The sequence below is a fragment of the Esox lucius genome, chromosome 14 (genome assembly GCF_011004845.1).
Source record: "Esox lucius isolate fEsoLuc1 chromosome 14, fEsoLuc1.pri, whole genome shotgun sequence".
Classification (NCBI taxonomy): domain Eukaryota; kingdom Metazoa; phylum Chordata; class Actinopteri; order Esociformes; family Esocidae; genus Esox; species Esox lucius.
The window spans coordinates 16,127,544-16,150,611 of NC_047582.1; the positions used below are offsets into that span (position 1 = coordinate 16,127,544).

A 23,068-nucleotide genomic window follows, 5' to 3' on the forward strand; every position below is an offset into this window, starting at 1 on the left:
CATTAGGAAAAATCTAGTCCAAATCAAAACTGAGAAAGAAGGCTATTGTAATTAATAATTATTAAACATACACTACGAAGAGAACTTTATTTTGAGTGTGTTGAGCCCAGGTCAGACAGGCTGTGCGTGTGTTGATGCACACTTTAGGAATCTCCATCATTGTGGGGGCACAAAATACTTACATTTTCAATTGAGGTGGCGTAGACCTTAAGACAACAGCGCTTTTAAAAGCTTTGTTTAAACAGTGCTGAAATAGACTAGCCTCGTCTGTAGGTGAACACCGCAGACCACAGTGGCCTTTTCCCTGTGGAGCCTGTACTTTCATTCACTTTTATCTTTGTAAGGCACACAAGTTGTCAATAAACCAATTCTATTAGGGATTATAGGCAGTCTCTAACCCGGGGACCAACAGTGGAGGGCTTACCCCTTCACAATCATATTTCCCCAAATGGGATTTGAACGTATTGCCATCCTGGTGGAGAACACCACTATAGTGAATATCTCAGTGCTTTAGTAGATCACACCACCACCAAACTGCCTTGCATGCTACATGTTTGCAAAGCTGGTGTTGGGTTTCCTTTAAATGTGTCTATTTAGAGCTAAATGGTAGATTTAGGTGTTTAACCATTAACATGAAGATTGTTCCACAACACCAGACATCCACCCTCCACATCCTTCACTTGGCCCAGTAGAATGGCCTTCCTGTCTTCACCTTGTGCTTCTAGTAACCAACAAATCAAACACAGATGGCCAGAACCACCATCCATTCCTCTCATGTAGAAACACATCACATAATGAATAAATCACATACAGTATTTATCCCTGTGCGTGTGTGTAATGGAACTCTTAGATTAATAATGGATTTGAGTGCTATTTAAGTGTGGTGTGTACTCTGGTGTAATGGGAGAGACTAATAATTCTCTTTATGACCGTTTTTATTGTCTCATCTATCTTTTATTTGCTCATCTGCTCATAGTTTTCTATGGTAAAATGCTGAGAAGCTCACATAAGCTTTCCATACCATGGTACCACATCACAACATGCAGTGGGTGACAGATCAACTTTTTAAATTTTTATTTGACAGTTTTTCTCTGGCAAAGCCGATCAGCATCTTATCTTACTCCTCGCTCAAGCCGGATGTTTGCCATGACCTAAAGGTTTTGAGGAGAACACATTCACCAGCCAACAAACGCGACTGAGCTTGCAGGCACCCGACCTACCACAAGGGGTCACTAGAGCTTGACGAGGCAAGGCGCTGCTATCTGACACCAACGGCAGAAAATATGGAGCCAATTTGTGCCAAAACATGACAGGCCCGGGGGATATCGTCATTATGGCTGCAATGACAGTACACAGCTGTACTGGGGGGCAGTGATTCTACATCTGCCATTCGGGAGGCCAAAGGGAAACTTATTTCCATTTCAGTTATGAACAAGGAAAAAAAGTCTGCCAACCTTTTGAAGAAAATACCTTTCTGAAACTCAAAAAATCACAACAGGAATAACAAGAATGAATGATTATCATGATAACTAATTACAAATAGCACTTTGATTAGATCCTGCTTTTACTATTGTACCTCTATAGCGTTAGCTGTGCTTAATGGGCACCTTCTGGGCAGCTTGTAAAAGAGGGGCTTAGGCCCACACACAAACACACTTGATTGGCCAAGGGAATGCAAATGCTAATGAGATGCAAATGGCCACTGCCATAAGCTAATAACAAAAGAGACCCTGACCTCAGTTAGAACAGGCTAATTATAATTACTGGAGGAGGCTTATAAAGAGGGCACATTGGCATAGCTCTGACGTTTTCATCTTGATATGGTGTTTGGGATTTAAAGCAAAAAATTAGGGAGAATGCATTCAGGTTCACCCAGTTGGCTTGTTTCTTTAACAGACTTACAGTAAATCCAAGCTTGTGAACGTATGTAAAACACATATGTCTTATCAAGTATTTCTATCTTGTTTTCAGGTTAAAAATCTAACCATCCTTAAAATAAGGTACATTTAGCTTGACAAGTTTATGCTGTATTAGATATTACCACTTGGTTTTAGAAAATGTGCCTTGAATATCAGGTAATTTGTCGTGTTCCACTGGCAGATTATTTCACTTATTTAAAGCAAATGTCTCCTCAAATATAGTTAATTTTTTTGTTTTAAAGAATTTTTTTGCAGGGTATGTGTATATAGCATGTTCCATGACGTTAAGCCTCCCAGTGTGTTGACTGTATGTGTGTGTGTGTGTGTGTGTGTACCTGTACTGCAGTGCCAATCGGAGGGCGGTGGCGTTGGACTCGTACTTCCCCACCAGCATGCTCATCCTCTCGGCGTTGCCCTTACACTCCTCCAGAGTGATGGTCAGCAGGTCGTTCTGAGACTTCAGGTGCTCGATGCGACTGAAACGCCAACACATCTTTCTCATCTTTACTATCACCACTGGGTTAGACTTACTGTAAAATGCCAGCCTCACCACACCGCGACTCGCCCATTGCCACATCGCTCATCACACATTTGCGATCAGACTTTGAATGTTAGGGGACAAAGGGACGTATAAACTTTAGTACAGCCACCCCCATCTAAGTGAAAAGGAGTTGGTTTATGGGTATGTGAGAGTAGCTAATGACACGTAACTATCCATCTAATCAAGGACATCAATAAAGCACTCAAGTTAATGAAGAGAAAAGACTGTGTCAGCAGCCTGGTCGTTAGTGCTAAACATATGGGACGTCCCATAGACACCAAATAACATCCTTAAATGAACAGTACACACAAACCTTTTTGCATTGTACCCTATACATTTTTTTCCAAAGACTGCATTATACCAATGTAATGTTTCTTTTCAGACTATTTCTCTTGGTATACCTTCTAATATCTAACGGAACAATCACTGAGCTTGTGACATTACATTTTGCCTGAAAGATTGCCTTACAGAACCATATAACACTGTTTCATAACCTTTCAAACCCGTCAGAGGTAAATGTCTGCTCAGTCTGAAGCTCTGAATGGTATGAAGTGATAAAAGGCAAAGTAATTACAACGGATTACGACTCAAGCCCTCCTACTGAGAACACTCAGCTCTCCACATCACACCTCCAACTTGTCACGATTAAAAATAAATATCATAAAGTCTAAAAACATCCCAAAGATCCTAAAGCACACTGTTTCAAAAGTAACTACTTTCATAGCTTGGAACAGACTTCTAAAAGGAAATTGGAGGAAAAAATCTTTCATATAAATGTACCTGCATGTCAGAACACAAACATGTGCCAGCACCGATGCCTGAATCTGTTCATTCATAGCATCAGGCTGAGATTGTTGATTTATTAAAGGGCCATTCATGAAGATTTGCTGTTTAGTTGGGCTCTCTAGACCACAGCGTGAGGCCAGGGGGGATGTCAGTGCTCAAGTTTACATTATAAATTGGGTGGTTCGTACGCTGAATACAGATTGGTTGAAAGCTGTGAGTTTATTCCACGAACATGACAAAAAAACATTTATTATTGCTGTTCTAATTTGATTGGTAATCCGTTAATAAAAGCAACAAGGCCAGTGTGGAGTTTGTGGTACATTTCCAATGGTTGTATCCAGACACTGACTTGAGTCGTGCGTAATACTATTTTACTCATGTGAGCCAACAGACAAGCATGTTTCTGTCCATCTGTCCAAAAGCACTATATACAGAGACAAATCATGTATTGATACTGCAATTGCCTTTTTGCATGGATATACAGAATTACTTTAATTATAATCAGACATGGACCGACTAAGAGACTGGAGAATTGACATGAACACAGGAAGGAGAATGACTAGTTCCAGTCTCACCTGTTAAGTCTTTCTGTCTCTACTTCAAACTCCCTGATCTTGTTCTCAGAGATGGCGGATCCATGGGAGTAGAGTGTCTGGAAGATCTCCTGGATGTTGGAGCAGTCCTGGAGGGAGTGGGCCAGGTGCTCAGCCACATTACTGGAAACCTGGGACACGAGAGAAAAGCCGTTATATTGACATTCACACTGACCAAAGGTGAGTCGACCGTGTTTCAAACAATCAGAGGCGCAGCCAAATATCTTGACATGAAAATAAAACAACCAAAGTGAAATGTGTCTGTCAGCCTGAAGGCATTTTGTAGCGATCGTCCGCTCTCTCTTCCACTGCATATTCACATGGAATGTCTCCATCCAGAGTGTACACAGGAGGAAAGGTTTCTGACCTTTTCCCGTACGACCTCGCACTGGCGTAGCGTTGTGATGCAGGGCCAGGGTGCAAGATGTCCTAACAGCCCCCCCCCCCAACTTATGAAGCAGTACATACGCATGTCGATTCTGCCATAGATTAACCAACCAGCTGATGTCTGGCTGTGATAGCGGCATAGGAATTCACAATATAAAATAAAAAAACTAATGAATATGGGTTTTCCTTTGGACAGTCGTCTGCATAACCGGTGTCAGTCTGGTCCCCCAGGAAGACTAAACGGCTGGCATCTCTCCCACCAGGCAGGTTCAGACTACAGACAAAGGAGAACGATGGTGGACAGTGTTCAGGGAAACAACAAGCCGTGGACTCACTGGGATGGATTTCCTGTCACTCGCACGCAGAACAAAAAGAGGGAGCAAGTTCTTGAACAGACATGGGGGGGGGGGGTAGAGAGGGAGGCAATAGAGAGAAAAGAGAGCGTCTGATGAGTACTGAAAGAGTGAAGTGATTACAGAGTCCTCTGTAGCTGGGCGTGCTCCCCTGTGGAGGGACGCGGGCAGGTCACCTCTACTGTCAACAGACATGCGTGCCCTGGAGGACCAGAGGGGTTTGCGTGACATCAGGTCCGTCACAGCCCACTGAAGGTAACACACTTCTGCTGACTGTGTTCTTCAGCCAGCTGTCAAAAGGAAAAATCCCCCTGTCGCTCTCTGTCTCTCTCGCGGTTACTCTTTATGTGAAACCCCGCCCCCAACCCCGTGAAAGCTTTAAGTATTGACTAGACATCTCTCCTTACCCCAATACTGCTGATTTCTGATCCCAGTACAGGCCTCTCCGTGGAGGAAGACTCTGACCGGGTTTTTGACAGCTTCACTCGCTCTGCCACCTAGCAACAAGAAAACACACAATACACATAACTGGGAATACCTGACCTCAGTGGAAATAATATGAATACATACAAAGACTGGGTTCAAGCCGCTTCTGTGTTTGAACATCAAAGTAAATAAATAGAAATCCATGGACTCTATATTGGGGAAACTTGAATGTACCAAACACCCTCAGAAGCTGAATGTCAAACAGACACACACACAGAAAACTCTACATTACTCTACTTCAGGGAATTAATGCCTGTGATTAAAAGTGTCCCTATCTGGCTGCACTGTCCCAGGGCTAATACACTGATTAGTGTGTGTACTGTAAGTGTGTGTGTGCACGCGTGTCTGAGTGTCTATGTGGGTGTCACTTTGATGAATGGACAGTACACAGCACAAAAACATGTTGAGAGAAAATAGTAACATTCCAGATGAGTTGACGTCTACCCTCAGAGATACTTCCTTCCCATAGAAGAATGTTCCTGACTGTGTGAGGAAGGAACTACACCTAAAGAAAAGGGTTTTCTTTCTCTACATTTGTAACTAATATGGATATTTGATCTTCATTTTAACACTATTAAAAGGCAACTTAAAGATACAGTCCATGGTTTTTGGCTACTGGTTGTAATAGCATCCCTCATTATTGTACTATGTAATATTAATGCTATGTCATATGAGACTATTTGTTCCCTGAGTCATCACAAACACTTGCTTTCATATGTGGACATTCATTGCTGACTGAGGTATTATAGTACATCTCTTTGTTAATAATGAACATATAAACAACATATTACACATCCAACCCAAAAGAAAGACTCAAGGAAGGCTCTAAAAATCCTAAGATAAAATCAACTAATCTACAGGGGTCTCTTCCCATAAGCATAGTCAAAGTGCATTATTTCAACAGTCACAAAGACAGCAAACATTTTACATCAGAATCTTTTTTCTGGATAAAGTCTGTGCATTCTGGAATGATACTGATACTGCAACAAAAACAACTCAATAGAACAGAGGATTATGTTTTTTCTCTTTCTTCAGGTCTGTGATTATCCTCAGGTTTTAAGTGTTCTTGCTCATAATGCGAGGTTTTTTACCAAATGCATTTTATAACACAATGGGGTATGCGACGTTGCATCACTGTGTGTGTGGAGGTATGGGGGTTCTACCTTGGCCACAGGTATATCGTTACTGCTGCTGCTGGTGCTGAGTTCCCCAGTACTGGGGTTGATGGGGCGGGAGGCAGGGGTGAGTCGTCCGGGGCTGGATGGGCCTGCAGGCTGGGAGCTCTGGAGGCGCGTCTGCAGCTCCCTTACCTACAGTGACCCAGTGCAGAGAGAAGCGGTATTGCTAACAGTGAATGTGTTCTACTTAATTCTGCAGGACACACGTGTTGAAGGTTCAGGCCAAATCACACTGAACGAACTTAAACACCAAAGTTAATAAAGCCCATACGTGCTGAGATCAGGCTTGGTTACGTTACAATCTGGAATAGAAACATTTGTCAGTTTGGGATTCTCTGTCAGGTCCTGGCTGGGGGCCTCTAGGCATCTCTATTCACCTGGGGGCCACAGTTAGGGCCTGACTGCAGAAGTGCCTCTAGGCATCTCTGCGTTTCTGTTTTCTGTTATCTGTTCTCTCAACTGTCAGGTTTTGTAAGAGATAGGTAAAATAAAGTGCACAGTGCACCGTCAAACTAATATCCTTTTATCCTCCAACTACCATGAAGTAAAGCTGTTGGTAAGTCTTCCTATATCCCTATATCCTTGCTTGCAGACTTGCATTTCATGTTGCCACAGCAACCAGTTAAACTCAGCTTTGAGCTTGAAACATGTTTAGAAGTTCAAGTTTGTACCTCCAACATTTATATGATAGTGCATTTTTCTTTTTTTACATGATAGTGCAAGTGGTTTCACAAAATTTTTAACATTCTTTTTAAACATTTAACATGCTGATATTGACTTGGTTACAATCCATCTGATCTCTTCAGCGCATAGGGCAGTTTTGGGACAGTGATGATGTCATGAATGCAGCAACAACTTGAGATGTTCGATTGCTGACAGGCTCCTCTTCTCACTCTATGTTAAGCATAAGGATTTGTCAGTATTATGCTTGCAGCTTTCATACAAAATCCATACTGTATGAGGTTGTTAATGCTGTTATCTCTTCACAATGCTACAGCGGTTCAGGCCCTAGGTGTGTGAGTGCCAGAAGGAGGAAGCTCCACCAGGAGCAGCGTGGGTAGAACATTAGATTGAACTGTGCCCCACAAAAATACAAACAGTAAAAATTCTGAAAACTTGGTTTGGAAAATATTCCCCTGTAGCCAAGCACAAAAAGCACCCATTTTACATACAGAGACACTAAAGTACACGAAATACACGGAGCAAGATTTTGGCAACTAAGCTATTTTTTGACTTACCCACAGTTAGATAGTCATGGGTACATTTTGTATGTCCTTGCATGCAGTTTTAAAGGCGGTTCTGACTAGTTGGGTGCAAAGCTACATTTATTGGTACCAAACCACGGGTCAGGAAGTCTTGTATGGCCCTGTGAACATGAATACTAGATATCTAGTCCAGCAATCGGACTGCTTCAAATTTTGCTTATTATTGTGAATACAGATTGTGCTTTCGTCCAAATAGGAATCCAGTATGCTCCAGTAAATGTTATTATAGATTTTCTTGCTCATGTATTGCTTTATTGTTATGAACTTTTCTCTGTTGCAGCTTTGTTGAAGTTGAATACATGTACCTTATTTACTACCATTGTATTCAGGCAATTGCAGAAAGAGAATGTGTATTTATTATCAGATTTTACCTCATCAGATTAGTCTTTTGTTATGAACTGAGGTGCGGTTGAATACATTTACCATTACATCACCAGACTACATTACTAAAATTCTATGAGATCAGCCATAGGGGAAACACTGCAGTCAGCCACTGGTTTGGGATGTTGGTAGCATTGGATAGCTGGCGATAAGCCTGCTTCTGCCCCTGTATGTCTTAGCCAGAGAGACTGACAGAACAGATTCTCCAAACCTATATATCCCTGAAGACAACAGGGAAGACCAGACAGGAGGAATTTCAGAGCCCGCCAAAGAGGAGAAAGTCAAAGAAAGTAAAAGAGGGGAACCGGAAGAGAGTGGAGAAAGTTTGACAGACAAAAAGCTGGGTGGAGTAACTGGTAGAGAGATACTGGAAATGAGTGAAAGATGGGTGGAGGTAAAAGTACAGTATCTCACAAAAGTGAGTACACCTCTCACATTTCTGTAAATATTTGATTATATCTGTTCATGTGACAACACTGAAGAAATGACACTTGGCTACAATGTAATGTAGTGAGTGTACAGTTTGTATAACAGTGTAAATGTGCTGCCCCCTCAAAATAACACAACACACAGCCGTTAATGTCTAAACCGCTGCCAACAAAAGTGAGTACACCCCTAAGTGAAAATGTCCAAATTGGGCCCAACGTGTCAATATTTTGTGTGGCCACCATCATTTTCCAGCACTGCCTTAACCCTCTTGGGCATGGAGTTAACCAGAGCTTCACAGGTTGCCACTGGAGTCCTCTTCCACTCCTCAAAGACGACATCACGGAGCTGGTGGATGTTAGAGACCTTGTGCTCCTCCAACTTCCATTTGAGGATGCCCCACAGATGCTCAATAGGGTTTAGGTCTGGAGACATGCCATCACCTTTACCCTCAGAATCTTTAGCAAGGCAGTGGTCGTCTTTGAGGTGTGTTTAGGGTCGTTATCATGTGGGAATACTGCCCTGCGGCCCAGTCTCCGAAGGGAGGGGATCATGCTCTGCTTCAGTATGCCACAGTACACATTGGCATTCATGGTTCCCTCAATGAACTGTAGCTCCCCAGTGCCGTCAGCACTCATGCAGCCCCAGACCATGACACTCCCACCACCATGCTTGACTGTAGGCAAGACACACTTGTCTTTGTACTCCTCACCTAGTTGCTGCCACACACACTTGACACCATCTGAACCAAATAAATGTATCTTGGTCTCATCAGACTACAGGACATGGTTCCAGTAATCCATGTCCTTAGTCTGCTTGTCTTCAGCAAACTATTTGCAGGCTTTCTTGTGCATTATCTTTAGAAGTGGCTTCCTTCTGGGACAACAGCCATGCAGACCAATTTGATGCAGTGTGCGGCCTATGGTCTGAGCACTGACAGGCTGACCCCCCACCCCTTCAACCTCTGCAGCAATGCTAGGAGCACTCATACGTCTATTTCCCAAAGACAACCTCTGGATATGACACTGAGCATGTGCACTCAACTTCTTTGGTTGACCGTGGCAAGGCATATTCCGGGTGGAACCTGTCCTGTTAAACCGCTGTATGGTTTTGGCCACCATGCTGCAGCTCAGTTTGAGGGTCTTGGCAATCTTCTTATAGCCTAGGCCATCTTTATGTAGAGCAACAAAACATTTTTCAGATCCTCAGAGAGTTCTTTGCCATGAGGTGCCATGTTGAACTTCCAGTGACCAGTATGAGGGAGTGTGAGAGCGATAACACCAAATATAACACACCTGCTCCCGATTCACACCTGAGACAAGTCACATGACACCAGGGAGGGAAAATGGCTAATTGGGCCCAATTTGGACATTTTCACTTAGGGGTGTACTCACTTTTGTTGCCAGCGGTTTAGATATTAATGGCTGTGTGTTGAGTTATTTTGAGGGGACAGCAAATGTACACTGTTATACAAGCTGCAAACTCACTATTTAACATTGTAGCAAATGTCATTTCTTCAGTGTTGTCACATGAAAATATATAATCAAATATTTGCAAAAATGTGAGGGGTGTACTCAATTTTGTGAGATAATGTATAGAGAGAGAGAGAGAAAGAGAGAAAGAGAGACAGAGAAGAGAGCTGGAAAGGAGAACTGGGGCAGAAGAGTGTAGAGAGAGGGTGTATGAGAGAGAGCTTGACTATAACTTTGAAAAGGCTAGTTTTTCCTGTGTCCTCTCTTGCCAAACTCCCCGGAAGCCATGGGTCTGAAAAAGCCAACATGGCTGCCATGTGCTGCCAAAGGACACAGAGAGAGCTGAAACTGTGCCGTCAAGAACCAGTCCGCTGGCCAGCTGCCTCTGTCCTGACGCCCGCGAAAAGAAATGGCAAAGAAATGGCATGTTATTTTCAATTCTGGCCATTAATTATGTAATCGGGGCTTCCTTGTAATTTACTGGTTTCAAAGGGGAACTAGGACTGTGGCACACTGCCCGAGGGAGTGGCCGAGTATAACTCGCATGCACCTGCTTTCCTCATTCACATTAGTCCAGGACAGCTCTCGTCCAATGGAGTTTTAAAAGTACTTGTGTTGTAGTCAAGAGACAGACCACCAATACCACATATATGTGATTCTTATTTATGAGTGAACAGGGCATTGTACAAGCTGAGAATGACCTGCAAATATGAGGCAGTATTGTTGGTCTGTCTCTTACCTTTAAAGTCTTTTAATAACCAAAGACAGTCTCTTTAGTGTCATAAACAAACTGCTGACACAGCTGAATTACATGGTCCAGACATGGTACTGTAATGTGTAATGTTGCTTACTGCCACAGTAAAAACCTGTCCTTCAAGGAAGGGTAAAAGCCTAAGAAGGGGATGTTGAGAGGGACGTCTCCAGACCTTAAGGCTGAAATGAGGCGGAAACTATCTTTTAAATGCTGAGCCGGACACAGCTGGCCCCCAAGGACACAACGGTGTGTGCAAAGCAAATCCTTTTAGGGAACCCCGCATTGAAACAGCAAAGCAATGCATTTGACCAATTATTTGGTAATTGGGGATAGGGGGTGGGGGCAGCGGTACTAGTGCTCGGAGCTAAGCCGGGGTGGTTTTCTACTGTGTCTGGGTCTCCCTCTCAGGGCTCCCCAGAATCCACAAGGCTGGTAAGCAAGACGGTCAGCCTGACCGTTTTCTCTCCATGCATCTTGTGGCGTAACTGCATTAGAGCCTTAACCAGCTTCAGCAAGCCTTTGGAGGGCACCGGATCGGATTATGTGTCTAGAAGTGCTCAACATATTGATTTGGAATCCAGCCTTAACTGGCTCACCATTGTTTGGTTCAGACAGCTGTACTCAGTTAGCGGCCGGAGAATTCAAAGGATTCATTCTTGTAGAAGCGTGGAAACACACGCGTTTATGGGCGCTCCTGCCCAGTAAGGACTTCACTCTCAGACCTCCCTGAATAAGCACTTTGTATTTAGAAATGCTAGGTGCAGTGGCCTAGTAACCAGGCATCAGAGAAAACATCGATATTTGAACCCCGGTGCTCTCCACATTGTTTAAGCCAATGGACATTGTGGGCTGTAAGTGCAGCCTCTGCAGACAAAGTCTTTTTTACGTCTTACTCAGTGTTCAACCTTGAACAGGTACACTTGAACAAGCACCGAAGATCAGGCAAACTTTTTCTTCCACTTCTTCCTTTCTATGTATTAATGCTTATGGGTCAGAGCCACTCTAAATTAAATGGAATTTCATTTTCATCCTGGTCCCCTGTGGGTATCAAACACACTACTCTATCGTTGCAACAACATAAAATGTAGAACGTCATAGATAAGGGACACAGCTGACCCGTCGTCGTAGGCGGTCCCGTTCCTCCCGAATGGCGTTCATGGTGACTTTGGTGCGGTTCAGGTCCTCCTCCTTGGAGCACAACATGGCCGTCAGGCTCTCGTTTTCCTCCCGGAGGCCAGCCAGCTCCTTCTCCCAGTGCACCCGCTCCTCAGACAAGCTGGGGTAGAAGTCTCGGCCGAGAGCGCCCTCAATCTCTTCTACTGTCTGGGAAAAAATAGGGAAGGGCAGACGGGAACGTTATTTAATGGCACACCTTTATACTTCACAGTACTATATTCCATGTATAGCCTGTTGACAGTTGGGCTACATGGAAAAAATGACAGTTATTGACAAATGTAGCCAGACACCACGCATCAGGATATTCTGCAACATGTGAGTTTAATACATGTTGGGTAATATAGTCAGACACCATGTACTTTATCAGGCCCTACATGAGTTTAATACATGCCGGGTAATGTAGTCAGACACCATGCACTGTACCAGGCCCTACATGAGTTAAATACATGTATCTCAATTACACAAGTAGAACAAGTATCCAAGTACATGATTTATGTTCCCACTTTTTATCCAGTGGAACAAACCCCTGATATCCCAAAGTGCCTAGATGTCTGTGTGCGTGTGTGTGCGCGTGTGTGTGCGCGTGCGAAAGGGAGAAGGATAGAGAGAAATGGCAAAGAGTGAGAGTCTATGACCGTGTCTGTCTGTACAGATCCTCATCTCTGGTGTTAGAGTGATTCATAGGCCTGTTGGGGGCTGAGAGGTGAGCCTGAGTCACAACTTTATCTCTCCCTTACCCCAGAGAGTCAGTCTCTTTATATCTTTTTATCCTTCCATCTATGTTTCACCATCTCTCCCTCAGCTCACAGAGAGAGAGAGAGAGAGACAGAGAGAGAGAGGGAGAGAGAGAGGGGTAGAGAGAGATATCTGTAATGGCATCTTGGCTACCTATAGGGCATCTTGGCTACATTGGTAGGGAATCTCAGCTACTCGGTAGGGCATCTTGGCTACTCGGTAGGGCATCTCGGCTACTCGGTAGGGCATCTCGGCTACTTCAATATTTATAGGGCCTCTTTGCACTCTGGACTTAGAAATATTTCTCATTCATGTCAATGGGCCATTACAGCTTTATATGAAAAAATACACATATGACCAAAAATTCTTCCTTGTAAGATGACATATCTCTCCTGTCTATTTGTAATGATGCCCTGTAAACTACAAACCATTAAAACTAGAAATCTGTAATACAATTAAACAAAAACTCATTGACTCTATTAACCTAACCCTAATTAACAAAACTAAATTGATGTTAATAGATCGGGGTTGGGGCTCATATGCGAGCCCCTGGTGGCCGGGCCTTTCCCCACGGGGTCCGGCCGGGCTCAGCCCGAAGGAGCGACGTGGGGCCGCCTTCCTGTGGGCTCACCACCTGCAGGAGGGACCATAAGGGGCCAGTGCGTAGAGGATTGGGCGGCAGTCGAAGGCGGGGGCCTAGACAACCCGATCCCTGGACACTGAAACTAGCTCTAGGGATGTGGAATGTCACCTCGCTGACGGGGAAGGAGCCTGAGATTGTGCGTGAGGTTGAGAGGTTCCGACTAGAGGTAGTCGGGATCACCTCTACGCACGGCTTGGGCTCTGGAACCACACTCCTTGAGAGAGGATGGACTCTTCACCACTCTGCCGCCATGAGTTTGAGTTTACCCCGGTGAACAAGAGGGTCGTTTCCCTGCGCCTACGGGTCGGGGATAGGTCTCTCACTGTTGTTGGTGCCTACGGGCCGAACGGCAGTGCAGAGTACCCAACCTTCTTGGAGTCTCTGGGAGGGGTGCTGGAAAGTGCTCCGACTGGGGACTATCGTTCTACTGGGGGACTTCAACGACAGTGACAGTGACACCTGGAGGGGCGTGATTGGGAGGAACGGCCCCCCTGATCTGAACCCGAGTGGTGTTCAGTTATTGGACTTCTGTGCTAGTCACAGTTTGTCCATAACGAACACCATGTTTAAGCATTAGGGTGTCCATCAGTGCACGTGGCACCAGGACACCCTAGGCCGCAGGTCGATGATCACCTTTGTTGTCGTTTCATCTGACCTGCGGCCTTATGTCTTGGACACTCGGGTGAAGAGAGGGGCGGAGCTGTCAACTGATCACCATCTGGTGGTGAGTTGGATCCGATGGCGGGGGAGGAAGCTGGACTGACTCGGCAAGCCCAAGCGTACTGTAAGGGTCTGCTGGGAACGTCTGGCCGAGTCTCCTGTCAGAGAGATCTTTAACTCCCACCTCTGGCAGAGCTTTGACTGGATCCCGAGGGAGGCTGGAGATATTGAGTCCGAGTGGACCATGTTCTCCACCGCCATTGTCGAAGCGGCTGCTCGGAGCTGTGGCCGTAAGGTCTCCAGTGCCTGTCGAGGCGGCAATCCCTGAACCCGGTGGTGGACACCGGAAGTAAGGGATGCCGTCAAGCTGAAGAAGGAGTCCTATCAGGCCTGGTTGGCTTGTGGGACTCCTGAGGCAGCTGACGGGTAACGACAGGCCAAGGGGTCTGCAGCCCGGGTGGTTGTGAAGGCAAAAACTCGGGCCTGGGAGGAGTTCGGTGAGGCCATGGAGAAGGACTATCGGCTGGCCTCGAAGAGATTCTGGCAAACCGTCCGGCGCCTCAGGAGAGGGAAACTGTGTCCTACCAACGTTGTTTACAGTGGAGGTGGGCAGCTGTTGACCTCAACTGGGGATGTCGTCGGGCAGTGGAAGGAGTACTTCAAGGATCTCCTCAATCCTGCCGTCACGTATTCCATTGAGGAAGCAGAGGATGAGGGCTCAGAGGTGGACTCGTCCATCACCCGGGCTGAAGTCACTGAGGTAGTCAAGAAACTCCTCCTGAGTGGATGAGATCCGCCCTGAGTACCTCAAGTCTCTGGATGTTGTGGGGCTGTCTTGGTTGACACGCCTCTGCAGCATCGCGTGGCGGTCGGGGACAGTGCCTCTGGGATGGCAGACCGGGGTGGTGGTCCCTCTTTTTAAGAAGGGGGACCGGAGGGTGTGTTCCAACTACTTGGGGTTCACACTTCTCAGCCTCCCCGGGAAAGTCTATGCCAGGGTACTGGAGAGGAGAATACGGCCGATAGTAGAACCTCGGATTCAGGAGGAACAGTATGGTTTTCGTCCGGGCCGTGGAACACTGGACCAGCTCTATACCCTCTACAGGGTGCTGGAGGGTTCATGAGAGTTTGCCCAACCAATCCACATGTGTTTTATGGATTTGGAGAAGGCATTCGACTGTGTCCCTCGCGGCATCCTGTGGAGGGTGCTTCGGGAGTATGGGGTCCTGGGTCCTTTGCTAAGCAGGAGCTTGGTTCGCATTGCCGGCAGTATGTCAGACTTGTTCCCAGTGCATGTTGGACTCCGGCAGGGCTGCCCTTTGTCGCCGGTTCTGTTCGTAATTTTTATGGACAGAATTTCTAGGCGTAGGTGTCAGGTTTGGGGACCACACGATTTCGTCTCTGCTATTTGCAGATGATGTTGTCGTGTTGGCCACTTCTAACCAGGACCTTCAGCATGCACTGGGACGGTTTGCAGCCGAGTGTGAAGCGGTTGGGATGAAAATCAGTACCTCCAAATCCGAGGCCATGGTCCTCAGTCGGAAAAGGGTGGCTTGTCCACTTCAGGTTAGTGGAGAGTTCCTGCTTCAAGTGGAGGAGTTTAAGTATCTAGGGGTCTTGTTCACGAGTGAGGGAAGGATGGAATGGGAGATTGACAGACGGATCGGTGCAGCATCTGCAGTAATGTGGTCGATGTATCGGTCTGTCGTGGTGAAGAAAGAGCTGAGCCGCAAGGCGAAGCTCTCGATTTACCGGTCAATCTACGTCCCTACTCTCACCTATGGTCATGAGCTTTGGGTCATGACCGAAAGGACAAGATCCCGGATACAGGCGGCCGAAATGAGCTTTCTCCTCAGGGTGGCCGGGCGATCCCTTAGAGATAGGGTGAGAAGCTCGGTCACCCAGGAGGAGCTCAGAGTAGAGCCGCTGCTCCTTCACATCGAGAGGGGACAGCTGAGGTGACTTGGGCATCTGTTCCGGATGTCTCCTGGACGCCTTCCCGGGAAGGTGTTCCGGGCCCGTCCCACCGGGAGGAGACCCCGGGGAAGACCTAGTACACACTGGAGGGACTATGTCTCCCGGCTGGCCTGGGAATGCCTCGGTGTCCCCCCGGAAGAGCTAGAGGAAGTGTCTAGGGAGAGGGAAGTCTGGGTATCTCTGCTTAGACTGCTGCCCCCGCGACACAGCCACGGATAAGCGGAAGAAGATGGTTGGATGGATGGATGGATATTTTAAAAACATACCTTCATTGCTGTTAGAACCATGTCTAATCATTCCATTAGGGCCATTACCATAAATAACCCTGACTAGAAAAAACAGGCAATGCTGCAAAAACAACAATTGGCAACATTTGGAAGTAATGGGAAAAGTAGCTTACCTTTAACCTGTTCAATACCCAAGATAATGTAACAAATCTTTGTTATATGGGAGTATAAAATCCAGCAACATCACACTAATATCTATAGGTTGGAACCAGATCAGACAATATTACGGAGGAATTCTTTAGTTATAGATCCTGAAAATTAACCTGCAAAGCATTCAATTAATCCTTATGGAACGACCCCTGAGCCCTGTGTAAAATATGAAAGCTTGGGAGTTGAGACTATTGCTTAGAATATGTCACCTGGAAACTAGTCTTGAAGGGGTTGCTGAAGTAGCTTGCCTTTATCTTTATCTAAGGCCAAGATATGGCCAAAAATCTATAGAATTATTGTCAAAATCGCCATACAATTTTGACTGTTTGTGACTGCACTAAACATGCAACCATTCCAAAATAACAATAGGTAACAGTTTGGAACTTTTAAATTGTCAACTACGCAGTTGTATCTATAGGTTGTAACAAGATGAGACAATTTTACAGTGGAATTGTTCAGTTATTGATCCTGCAATTTACCCTTTTAAATGCACAATTTATCCTTATGGATGACCCCTGACCTCTTTGAAAAATATGAAAGCTTAACAGTTGAGACTGGTGCTTTGGATGACAACTGGGGGCTAAGTCTGAAGGAGTAGCTGAAGTAGCTTGCCTGTATCTTTATCTAAGGCCAAGATATGGCCCAAAATCTACAAAATTATTGTCAAAATCGCCATGCAGTTTTGACTCTTTGTGACTACACTAAACATGCAACCATACCAAAATAACAATAGGTAAAATTTTGGAAGGATTACACCTAGCAACCCCACAATATTTTCTGTGGGTTGGAAACAGATCAGACAATTCTACTGTGGAATTCTTTAGTTATTGATCCTGAAAATTAACCCGCAAAGCATTCAATTCATCCTCATGATTAAAATGATTAACATTTTACATACATTAAAATGATGTTGTTTACATTTACACTTCTCATGCTATGTCATAGCATGTTCTACATCACCTATCAATATACAGCTGGAAAAATAGAGTTAAGATATTGTTTTAGATCATTTTGTGAAATAGAGTTGGGGTTTGAATTTAGAGGTCTCAAAGAGGCCCTATTTGGATGTAAACGGATGATTATCTGACAAAAAAACTAAAAAGGTAACTTTCATTCACACTTTACATTGTGTATAAAAACAACAAACATTCAACCTAATTTAGAGAAAACACAGTTTAGACATAGTTTTAGTTAATTTTGTAAAATAGCGTTATGGTCTCCAAGATGCCCTATTTTCCTAAATATTGTTATTTTCACTATATTTTTCATTATATAACAAATATCTACAGTTGTTTGTAATGAATATGGATTGTATCTATTCATTTCCTATAATAAGTTAATCAATTCCGACAACAGATGAAGTATTATAATAAAATTATCTGTATTTTTGGTCCATCTGAAAGGGCCTCTGTGCTACCTACAACGTAGTTGAAATGATCATAAATCCCAAAATAAATGACATAACATTGTAAAATTGCATGCAACTAACAGGAGAGTTCTAAGGAACATGCTGGCAAAGTTAGAAATGTCTGACAGCATCAGGTCATGAACATTTCTTATCCACCTTTGCAAATTGTCTTCGAACATCAGATGGATGTACAATCATGCAATCTACCGAGATTATTTCCCCCCGTTTGAGACAAAAACAAATTACCATGGAGAGAAGGAGAGAGAACAATCGTATTACTAGCTACCTAGTTATGATCCCTCAAAGACTTATAGCAATACTTTTTTTAGGTATTGCTATAAGATAGGGCCTCTAGACTACCTGTCTCCAGTATTTTCGTAATTAAATGTAACATTTTACAGATTATAACAAAAAGTACTGTTTGTAGCGTTGAAAATGGAAGAGGACAGTGATAGCCATCTATACATTTATGAAAAAAATATAAAATTGAAATATTTATTCAAGAAGAGAGAGATGGTAACCTAGAGGCCCTACAATACTTCTAAAGAGAGAGAGAGAGAGAGAGAGAGAGAGAAAGAGGGTGTGTGTGTGAGAATTATAATTTAAACGATAAAACAACGACTGGTGTGCGTGGCAAAAGAGGTTTATTTTAATGTCATCCAAACAATGTACATGGATACGTTTGTTGAACAACTTTGAGATCTTTGGCCATATACCCCAGTAATCATTTTGGCACATGAAATTAGAACGCATCTGCAGAAAAGAACCCTGTACCTACTGTATGATAGGGGATACTTCATGTTACATGGGCTCTTTGGCTTAAAATGGTCATGGAGTCTTTCCATAAGAGCATTATGGAATTTACCCAGTACCAGGTTGCAATCAGGCTGAAACTTTGCCGCAAGTGGATCTTTCACCAAAGCAATGAGCCCAAGCAGAAATCCACAAAGAAAATGTTGGTTTATGACAATCAACCTTTTGCAATAACCATCTCAATCTCTGTGACAGTCCATTAGCACAGATTGAAGGATTTTGAAGGATCTGGAAAGATTTTGTATGGAGGAGTGATCTTAGGTCCAATATGTTCACTAGTCTCATAACCAAATTATAGGAAAAGGGGACTTAGATAGCCCAACGATCAAAGCTACTGCATGGATTTGAATCCAGCCCACTGCTCTATCAGCAAACACTGTCCTCTCTTTCCCCGTGTTCCTGTCCAAAAACACTTTCAAATAGCAAGAATAGCATATTCATGAAGTATAACATATTTACATAACAATATATTTAATTTCCTATGTTATTTTATACAGCCTTCACTTCTAGCGTATCTTCATTGAGAGTGCCAATAATTTGGTGACTGTCAGCCAAGCCTAATTATAATAAAAAACATCAATAGTAATGAAATGATTTCAAAATTCCATGAAATAACCAAATCAGAACCCAAAATTGGAGTGTCCTGAATTCCATTTGATAAGTAATTGAAACACTCCAAAACAACGGTACGGTAGCTGATCCTATAGTCAGCTTACTACATACCAAACTGGTATGTAGTAAAAAAGATCTAAATAATTTTCCCTGAAGAATAGCTCTCTCTCCCTCTTACTTACCAACCCAGCCAAAACATCCCCAGTTGAACATGTAGAGTAACTTAACCTTGTCATTGGGTGTTGTCCTGAGCATCCAATATCAACAACTAGCCAGGAGGTAGATACATTTTGGTCTGTGTTGGTACAAGGTTTCTTTTTACAAGCTTTTTATGGTCCCATTTTCATAATGTGATGCCCCATTCCATCCCCAGACTGTTGGTGACTAGTAGATCTGACATGGACTGGAGTGCAGCCCCTCCTTTACACTCATTTGACTGCTGGTATTTCTATAAAAATTCTGCAATTAAAGATATGAGGGGGACACCATTAGGACACTCTCTGTGTTTGTTGTTGTAGTCGTCTGTTTAGGGAGAAATAATTTATTTAGGACTAAAGCCCCTCAAATGGAACTGTGAAGGCGTCCATTTTTCTTCCCACAAAATGTAATTGGATTAGGATTAAGTGAGGTCAGAATCATAATGGAAAAAGGCACTCGATTTCCTCTCTTTTAAGCCCAAGGAGAAAGCTCTTGTCCTCATTCAAATTGATTTGCTCTGGTAGTGTCCACTGTGACCAGACGACAAAAGGAAGATAAATTATAATAACAAATGATTTTTAGGACACAGAATTCAAAGGCCCAGTGTAGTCCAAAACATGATTTGCCCATTTTCTTGATGATATGTCCACACGAGTCAGAAACAATCATATTCTATTTGTGGAAGATTTGTTTGAAAGGAAAATAAATCTTAAATGTCAGCCTTTTAGTTAGGACTGAGGGGGCATGCTCATAGACCATCTTATTAAGCAATACTTTGCACACAGTAGCATATTAGACAAACAGCAAAATACTAAATACTACTGAATTCCATACAGAGTTTCAATTGGTTCAACACATTGACCTTGATTTCCTTTTCCTTCCAGCAATGTTTCTCTGACAAGAATGGTTTGGTTCAGAGTTCCATTCGGGCTGAAAACAACGGCAAGTAAACTACACGGTTGGCCTTGACATCAACAAACTGAATGCTAGCGTTGGTAAGTGTTCAAAAGCCTTCATTAGTCTTTAGCACAAATAATATATTTCCATTGAGAACTCAGTTCCCATACAGTTACATCACACCTCTCCTCCTATCTGCATGTTCTCTTCACTGCTCTACTACTACTCTCCATTTTAATATTTCTTTCACATTATGTCTGAAGGTCTCTTTGCCTTTCTCCCATCTTTTCCTGTTTGATTATGTATGTGTTTGCGTCATCGGTTTGCGAGGACATGAACAGCTAGGGGACTTCATTCCCCCCAGGACGGCTGACACTCCCATTGCCGTGGAGACGACTGCCAGGCAGACAGGGTTCTATTATCAGAGCTGAGGCGTCACCTTGGAGACCACCGTCAGTCTGTGACATCAAGCCGACATCAGACTGACTCCCAGAGGCCCCAGCCCCCAGCTGAGAGGCTGTTACTTGTGGGCCCAACCCTGATTGACTGACTGATTACTGGAAGGGGCTAAGGTTTTTGTGAAGCAGTAGAACCAGTGTTAATACTTCTGGCTCCATGGACATAACATGGCTCAACCCTTCATCACTATATCTCTACATCATCCATCTCTTTGTGAATACTATTGTAAATAAAAACCTTATATAATAATCTATATTTATATACACTCACCTAAAGGATTATTAGGAACACCACACTAATACTGTGTTTGACCCCCTTTTGCCTTCAGAACTGCCTTAATTCTATGTGGCATTGATTCAACAAGGTGCTGAAAGCATTCTTTAGAAATGTTGGCCCATATTGATAGGATAGCATCTTGCAGTTGATGGAGATTTGTGGGATGCACATCCAGGGCACGAAGCTCCTGTTCCACCACATCCCAAAGATGCTCTATTGGGTTTAGATCTGGTGACAGTGGGGGCCATTTCAGTACAGTGAACTCATTGTCATGTTCAAGAAACCAATTTGAAATGATTCGAGCTTTGTGACATGGTGCATTATCCTGCTGGAAGTAGCCATCAGAGGATCGGTACATGGTGGTCATAAAGGGATGGACATGGTCAGAAACAATGCTCAGGTAGGCTGTGGCATTTAAACAATGCCCAATTGGCACTAAGGGGTCTAAAGTGTGCCAAGAAAACATCCCCCACACCATTACACCACCAACACCAGCCTGCACTGTGGTAACAAGGCATGATGGATCCATGTTCTCATTCTGTTTACGCCAAATTCTGACTCTACCATCTGAATGTCTCAACAGAAATCGAGACTCATCAGACCAGGCAACATTCTTCCAGTCTTCAACTGTCCAATTTTGGTGAGCTCGTGAAAATTGTAGCCTCTTTTTCCTATTTGTAGTGGAGATGAGTGGTACCTGGTGGGGTCTTCTGCTGTTGTAGCCCACCCGCCTCAAGGTTGTGCGTGTTGTGGCTTCACAAATGCTTTGCTGCATACCTCGGTTGTAACGAGTGGTTATTTCAGTCAAAGTTGCTCTTCTATCAGCTTGAATCAGTCGGCCCATTCTCCTCTGACCTCTAGCATCAACAAGGCATTTTCGCCCACAGGACTGCCGCATACTGGATGTTTTTCCCTTTTCACACCATTCTTTGTAAACCCTAGAAATGGTTGTGCAAGAAAATCCCAGTAACTGAGCAGATTGTGAAATACTCAGACCGGCCCGTCTGGCACCAACAACCATGCCACGCTCAAAATTGCTTAAATCACCTTTCTTTCCCATTCTGACATTCAGTTTGGAGTTCAGGAGATTGTCTTGACCAGGACCACACCCCTAAACGCATTGAAGCAACTGCCATGTGATTGGTTGATTAGATAATTGCATTAATGAGAAATTCAACAGGTGTTCCTAATAATCCTTTAGGTGAGTGTATATATAATGGCAGTGTAAAAAAACACACAACAATTTGGTAATAATCATGTAACTCTTTTAGTCACTTCTCTTTGTCTGTGAATGCTTGCATTAGGATTGGTGGTTCGGACAAAAATACTGGGTTCACCAATATTATTATTTTTTTAATCCCCAATTTACTGTTTACCTTGATGGCCAGGTCACAGTGTTCGCTGGCAGTGGTTAACTGCTCAATGTGGCGGTCCACTTCTGCCACAGACAGGCTACAGGTGCTCTTCTTCCTCCCACACAGAACACTCTCCAGCCCCGTCAGAACCCGCTGCAGCTCCGAGTTGAGGTCACTGCAGTTGTCTATCGTGAGAAAGGACAGGGCTGGGGTTAGACTCCGCTGGTTAAGGAAAAGATTCATGTTTTGAAGCCTACTGTAATGTCTGGCAAACTGTGTTCAGGTCGCTACTGTGGTGTCAAGGCTGGAAGCTCTGAGCTAAACTGGTCATAGACCAGATGAAAAAGTGACAGTGTCACAGATACAGCGAGAAATAAAATAAATAGATCCATTCCAGACACACTGATATAGAAAAACAAGCCAAAAACAACACCTACTGTAGTCAGCATGAGGAAGGTGACCTTGTTAGCACGGCAGCATAGCTCTAATGTATGGCATGGTGCTGTACTAATAACCAGCCATGCGCTAAATGCTAATAATTTTACGGAATGCCTCAGGCTGACTGGAAGAATGCTGTAGGCTAGTAACAGTCATTAAACTGTATCCCACACAGCTGCTGTTTTAAGAGGAGAACACCACAGAACTATTTGAGACAAATAAACAATGACTGTGATACTAGCAGGCATCTTTTTCTGATATAGCTTTATATCACACTCACAGACAAGTACAGTAGCCCTACACTGCTCTTCTTCTGTTTATTTGCACAATGTCTTGTTTACTTTCGTTGTAAATGTCCAAACTTGCCAAATATGAAATGCAGTAGCTAGCTACTGCTCATACTAATGCCTTATGAGCTTCATTGCTTAGCCTTGCAGTGGGTC

General features: G+C 43.9%; 1 protein-coding gene across 3 annotated transcripts in view; it reads right to left on the reverse strand.

Moving 5' to 3' along the window:
- The window catches only part of mcc (MCC regulator of WNT signaling pathway), an 87,529-nt gene that overhangs the window by 10,491 nt on the left and 53,970 nt on the right, over positions 1–23,068 (reverse strand). For all 3 annotated transcript variants that reach the window (XM_029125062.2, XM_029125063.2, XM_029125064.2), the window contains 6 exons: positions 22,209–22,372; positions 11,658–11,864; positions 6,229–6,375; positions 4,987–5,076; positions 3,822–3,970; positions 2,255–2,395 (listed from right to left, as the gene is read on the reverse strand). In XM_029125062.2, coding sequence (XP_028980895.2) covers positions 2,255–2,395; positions 3,822–3,970; positions 4,987–5,076; positions 6,229–6,375; positions 11,658–11,864; positions 22,209–22,372 — 898 coding nt within the window. The remainder of the gene's footprint in view (positions 1–2,254; positions 2,396–3,821; positions 3,971–4,986; positions 5,077–6,228; positions 6,376–11,657; positions 11,865–22,208; positions 22,373–23,068) is intronic.